Source organism: Fonticula alba (genome assembly GCF_000388065.1).
Source record: "Fonticula alba strain ATCC 38817 unplaced genomic scaffold supercont2.6, whole genome shotgun sequence".
NCBI lineage: Eukaryota > Rotosphaerida > Fonticulaceae > Fonticula > Fonticula alba.
Genome location: NW_009242976.1, coordinates 1,886,124 through 1,891,342, shown reverse-complemented (window position 1 = coordinate 1,891,342; position 5,219 = coordinate 1,886,124). Strand labels below are relative to the sequence as shown.

Here is a 5,219-nt window from a genome sequence, read left to right as displayed (position 1 = left end):
CGCTCTTCCCCATCCCCCTCCATTTGCGCAGCGACCATGTCGCCGCCAACCTCCTTCAGCCAGGAGCTTGTCACTCCGACCACCGACAGCGCCAGCCCCTCGGTGTGGGGTCCGTTCGGCGATCCGGCCGATCGGCTTTCCCTGTCCGTGGTGTCCTCCGGCGATGGGAGCCCCGGCGGGGAGGGCGACGACGATGATGAGGAGGACGACGATCTTGAGAGGGCCCGTTCCATTGGCCAGGTGTGCACCGAAGCCCAGGCCGTTCGTGGACCACCGCGGCCGGCTTTCCTGCCGGCCGCCAACCCCCTGTCGCCCTTCCTGTCGGCAGCCACCTCGCCGGTGGGGGCGCCCACCGGGGCCGGCATCGCCCCCGAGGCCGACTGGCTCGGCCACCATCCACCCCAGCACCAGCACCATCCTCAACAGCAGCAGCAGCAGCAGCAGCAGCAGCAGCACCGCCACCATCATGCTCTGCCGCCGATTGGCGTTGGGCGTCCCTTCAACCCACCGGGGCCCGGTGCCGCCGAACTGCCGGAGCCGGATCGCATCAATGTTTCCCTGTCCCCGCACTTTGGTGGAGGTCCGCCTTCCCTTGCCACTTACCCGGACCCGGAGCCCGTCCCTTGTCCTTCTCTCCGCCACATCCCCTCCGGTCAACTGACATCTTTGCCGGGATTCCCCCCCACAGGCATGCGGCAATTCCTGGCCACCCCCTTCCCGGCGGCAGGGGACGCCATGGGCGTTGGCAATGCCGGCACCAAGACCACCTCTTCTTCCATGGGCGGGGGGGTCGGCAACATCGGCAGTGCCGCTGGCACTGGCAGCGGCACCGGGAGCGCCAGCACCGCGTCCCCCTCGGGATCGCCCTACCTGCCGAATGCCTTCCAGGATATCCCGGCCGACGCGCCGATTCACGCCTTCCCCGCGCCGTTCCGAGGCGGCCAGGCCGGGCCGGTCCCGCCGTCCGGCTTTGCGCACCCCTCCAGCATCGGGTCGGTTTCGCCGTCGGCCCTGTTTGCGGCCAATCCGGCCGCCAGCCCGCCGGCCATGCTCTTCCACCCCAACCGCCACTCGCACCCGGGGTCGGTGCTGGACACGCCGCTGGTAGCAGCAGCCGCAGCGGCGGCCGCGGCCGCGGCAGCAGCCGCAGCCGGCACCACCTCTCCGACGCATTCCTTCTCCGCCAGCACGGTGTCCAATCTCTCGTGCTTGCCCTTGTCGTCACTGCCATCGGCTGCTTCTGGAGGGGCACCTGGGCACCCCATCGGCCAGACGTCCCGCATGTCGGTCGGCAGCATTCCGGCGACGGCCTCCGCCTCGCCCCATTTCCTTCTGTCGCTCATTGGCGACCAGTCGGTCCCGGGCCCGGCGCCTCTCGGCAAGAGCCTCTCCACCGAGGACCCGCTGCACTTCGGGGTGCCGCCGGGTGCCGTGGGATCTCCGTCTGGCGGGGGCGGGCCTTCTGCCGGGCCGACCCCCTCGCCCATCAGCCTCCTCGGGGCCTTCCCCCTTGGGCACCATCCCTTGCGGCTGTCTTCCAGCGAGGTGTCCCTGTCGACGGCCTCCCTCGAGGACCGGTCCCAGCAGGGGCCCGGGGCCACCCTCGGCGAGGGGCTCGAAGCAGCGACAGCCCCCATGGCCGTGCCGTCTTCATCGGCGCAGGAGGCCGAGGCTCAGGTGCCGGGGCCGGCGGCGGCGGCGGCGGCGGCGGCCGCTGCAGCCGCGGCGGCCGCCGCAGCGGCCGGCTTCCCCCCCGGCGCCCTGTCCGAATCGTCCATGCTCAAGATTGAGGATCTCTTCCACAATTTGAATGAGCGAGACCAGTCGGTGCTCTTGGGTCGACTGATGCGGCTGATCAGCACCACGCCGGCCACCACGGCCCCCCAGCAGCCGGGGCATCTGTTTGGTTTGCCGATTGGCGGGGCGGGGGGGTCTCCCTTGGGCGGCATCCCGGCCGGGGCCCCCTCGGTGTCCCTCTCGGCGGCGGTGTCCCCCTTGACGGGGTTCCCCCCGGTGACGCACTCCGTGTCGCCGGGTGCCTCGCCGCTGCTGACCCCGAGCGCGTTGTTGATGCTCCCGCCCGGGGCACCGGGCCCCGCCGGGGGCCCTGGTCCTGCTCAAGGCGGCGGCCTTGGCGCGGGGGTCGCGTCGGCTCCCTCGCCGATTCCAGCCATCGGCGGCGCCAGCAGCGGGGCCGGGGCCGGCGTTGGAGGCGGCAACCCCGGGGCCCCGGGCCCCGGTGGCGGCCCTGCCACCACCACCTCCTTCCACCGGCCGGCCTCCGGGGCCTCTGCCATGCCAGGGGCCTTCCTGAGCTCCTTCACCGATCATGCCCTGTTCCCCCCAGCTGGCCTGGGGTATGAGCCCTCGGCCGCGCACCACACGCACCCGACGGCCTCGTCTGCCTGGGCCACTCCCGGTCCGGGGCGCAGCGTGGGCGAGGCCATCGTCGATGCGGCCATCTCCGTCAGCAGTGACGAGCTGTGTACGTCGTCATATGTGCCGCCCTGCCCTCGGTGGTTTTGTCCCCCCCTCCTCCCCCCTTTGTCTCGCCCATCTGTCGTTCTGATCATGGATCGCTTCCTCTTTCCCTCCCTCCCTCTCTCTCTCTCTCCCCCCCTCCGTCGCCTTTGTCCGGCCCGCAGCCCAGCGTGGGCGCCTCCGTCCCAAGAGCCAGCCTTCTTCCTCCTCCTTCGACCATTTCTCTCCCTACCTGCCGATCGATCCCCCGGGAGCCGGCAGCAAGGCCCACAGCTCCCTGTCGGCATCGAGCCTGCCCAGCCGGTCCTCCTATCCCGGGCCCATGTACTCGAATAACGCGTCTCCCCTGCTGGCGTCCTTCGATGTGGGCACACCGCCTTCCGGTACGCTGCACATGTCCCCCTCCTGTCCTCTCCGCTGTCTTGGATTGTCCTCGCAGCGCCGTGTGGCCGCTCGGCTTGCCCATGTCACGCTAACGGCCCTGCCCATGTCACGCTAACGGCCCTGCCCATGTCACGCTAACGGCCCTGCCCTTTCGCACATGCCCACCCAGTGTCGATCGCCGACTCCCTTTCTTCTTCAAACCCCCTGGCTGCCCAGTTCCCGTCGCTCGACCATCTGAGCTCCGCCGCTGGCAGCGGCAGCGGCAGCAGCACCGGCCGTCCCGAGGCGATCTACTCCTCGGACGCCCTCAATCATCTGCCCGATGGCGGTGTTCCTGGAGTTGGCGGTGGCGCCAGCGGCGATGGCGGGTCCGTGTCCCTGTCGGGTGCCACCACGCCAGCGACCGCCGCCGTGCAGCTGAATGCGGCGCTCTACTCCCGCGACCGAGCCCGGTCCTGTCCAACTTCCCTGGCGGTGATCGAGCCTGCGCTGGATGCCGGCTCATCCGGTGCGCTGGATTCGCTGCCGGATTGTGCGTGTTTTATAATGTGTCACTTGGCGCCTGTCGGGCGGAGGCGCTCGTGCAGTGCCTTGCTCTCGCCGCCTTTCGCGAGGGGTCCTCCCCCCCCCCCCTTATAGTTGTTCCTGCCCGCCACCCCCCCCGATTGACCTCCTGTCCTTTGGCCACTCCTCGCCATGGTGCGCATGTGCCAGCAGCCCAGGCCCCCCTCGCAAAGGGACGCCTCTCCTTCCCTCTGCCGTCCGGATCGCGCGCCACGTCCCCCTCCTCGGCGGGCCCCTCGCCGACCAGCTCCCTCGCCCCGGCTTTCCAGCTGACTGGTGGCAGCGGCAGCGGTGGCATCCACCATCCTCGCATTCCTGGCGCCCTCACCAGCGGTGCCACCTCCCCCTGGGGAGGTAGCATCTTCATGGGTCGCAGCAGCCATGCGGCTCCGGGCACGGCCTCGATGCCGCCGGGCGCAAGCTCCAGCCCGGCCGGAGCCGGGGCCCCGGCCGCGCCCTCGGCCTCGGTCTACTCCACTGGCCGGTACTTCCGGCCATCCGGTGGGAGTGAGGTGGCAGCCGGGTCGGCCACCTCCTACGCCCGTCGGGCCGCGATCGCCGGCAAGCCAGCGACCGACCCCCTGTCCATTGTCGCTGGCGGCGACGGTGCCGGGCCGGCCGACGCCGGATCACCTGCGGCTGGGCCTCCCCCCTCCTCAGCGCGGGCATTCTCCCCCTCGCATCATCGCCAGGCCCTGGAGGTAGCAGTGGTGATGGGAGGCGAATCGGTTAGTGCCGCTGCTGGCAGCAGCACCGCCGATCCCAGCATCCCCCTGGCGGTCGCCACGTCCCCGGCGGACGTCGGCCCTCTGGCCACCGGGGTGACACCTCTCAGCCCACTCGCATCCTCCACCGCTCCGGGCTTGCCTTCCTCGACATCGGCCACCACGACGCTGGCTTCCGGCGGCCTCAACCAGCTTGTTGTCCCCGATCGCACTCGTCCGGCAGACGAGCAATCGGCCGGTGCGGAGACATCCTTCCTACCGCGCGCCCCCCGTGTCCACACCCGCCCTCCTCTTTTTTATGCCTTTTTTTCCCCCCTCTCGGCGCGCGTGTCTGTGCGTCTGTGCGTGCTGCCATCGCATACCGGTGTTCCTGACCTCCTGTGCCCCATGTGCCTCCCATCCCCTGTGGTTTACTTGCCCTCTTTCTTCGCCCCGCCTCGGCCTCCAGAAATCGCCTCTTGGCTGCGCTCTCAGCGCCTTCACAAATACTCCTCGCTCTTTGCGCAGTCCTGCTGGGATGAGATGTTCCAGCTGGACGACGCTGGTCTCGAAGCGCTGGGCATTGTGGCCATCGGTGCTCGGCGCAAGCTGCTCAAGGGCCTTCGCCAGCTGATGGTATCCGCCGCGCTCCTCCCCCCCGAGGCGGAGTCCGATGATGCGGCCTGACGTCCCCCGCCCTCCCTGTCGGAGGATTGCAAGCCCAAGCTCTGTCCCCTCCATCCTCCTTCCCCCCTTTGTCATTTTCTCTCTCTCTCCCTCTCCCCCTCTCTTCCTTCTTCGCTTTCCTCTTCTCCGTGCTGCGGATCAATCTGTCGTTCTGATCATGGATCGCTTCCTCTTTCCCTCCCTCCCTCTCTCTCTCTCTCCCCCCCTCCCTCCCTCTCCCCCCTCTCTCCCTTTCCCCCCTCTCTCCCTTTCCCCCCGTCTCTCCCTTTCCCCCCGTCTCTCTCTCTCTCCCCCTCTCTCCCTTTCTCCCTTTCCCCCCGTCTCTCTCTTCCTCTCACCCACACACCGACCTTTGTTTCCCCTCCTCGATCACGGCCTTGCTCCTCTTCTTTTTCGGGG

General features: G+C 69.4%; 1 protein-coding gene across 4 annotated transcripts; it reads left to right on the top strand.

The window, feature by feature from the left end:
• Positions 1-36: 36 nt before the first annotated feature.
• On the top strand, positions 37-4,921 carry H696_04069 (hypothetical protein; the record flags this gene model as incomplete). 4 transcript variants are annotated; one of them, XM_009497945.1, is made up of 6 exons in its annotated part: positions 37-580; positions 689-2,485; positions 2,646-2,864; positions 3,035-3,397; positions 3,583-4,392; positions 4,603-4,921. In XM_009497945.1, 6 exons carry the CDS (start codon positions 37-39, stop codon positions 4,818-4,820), a joined length of 3,951 nt encoding a protein of 1,316 aa, XP_009496220.1. In that variant the 3' UTR covers positions 4,821-4,921. The 4 variants fall into 4 exon arrangements, with proteins under 4 accessions (XP_009496220.1, XP_009496222.1, XP_009496221.1 ...); XM_009497947.1 differs by having other exon boundaries at positions 3,583-4,921; XM_009497946.1 differs by having other exon boundaries at positions 37-2,485.
• Between the last annotated feature and the right edge of the window lie 298 nt (positions 4,922-5,219).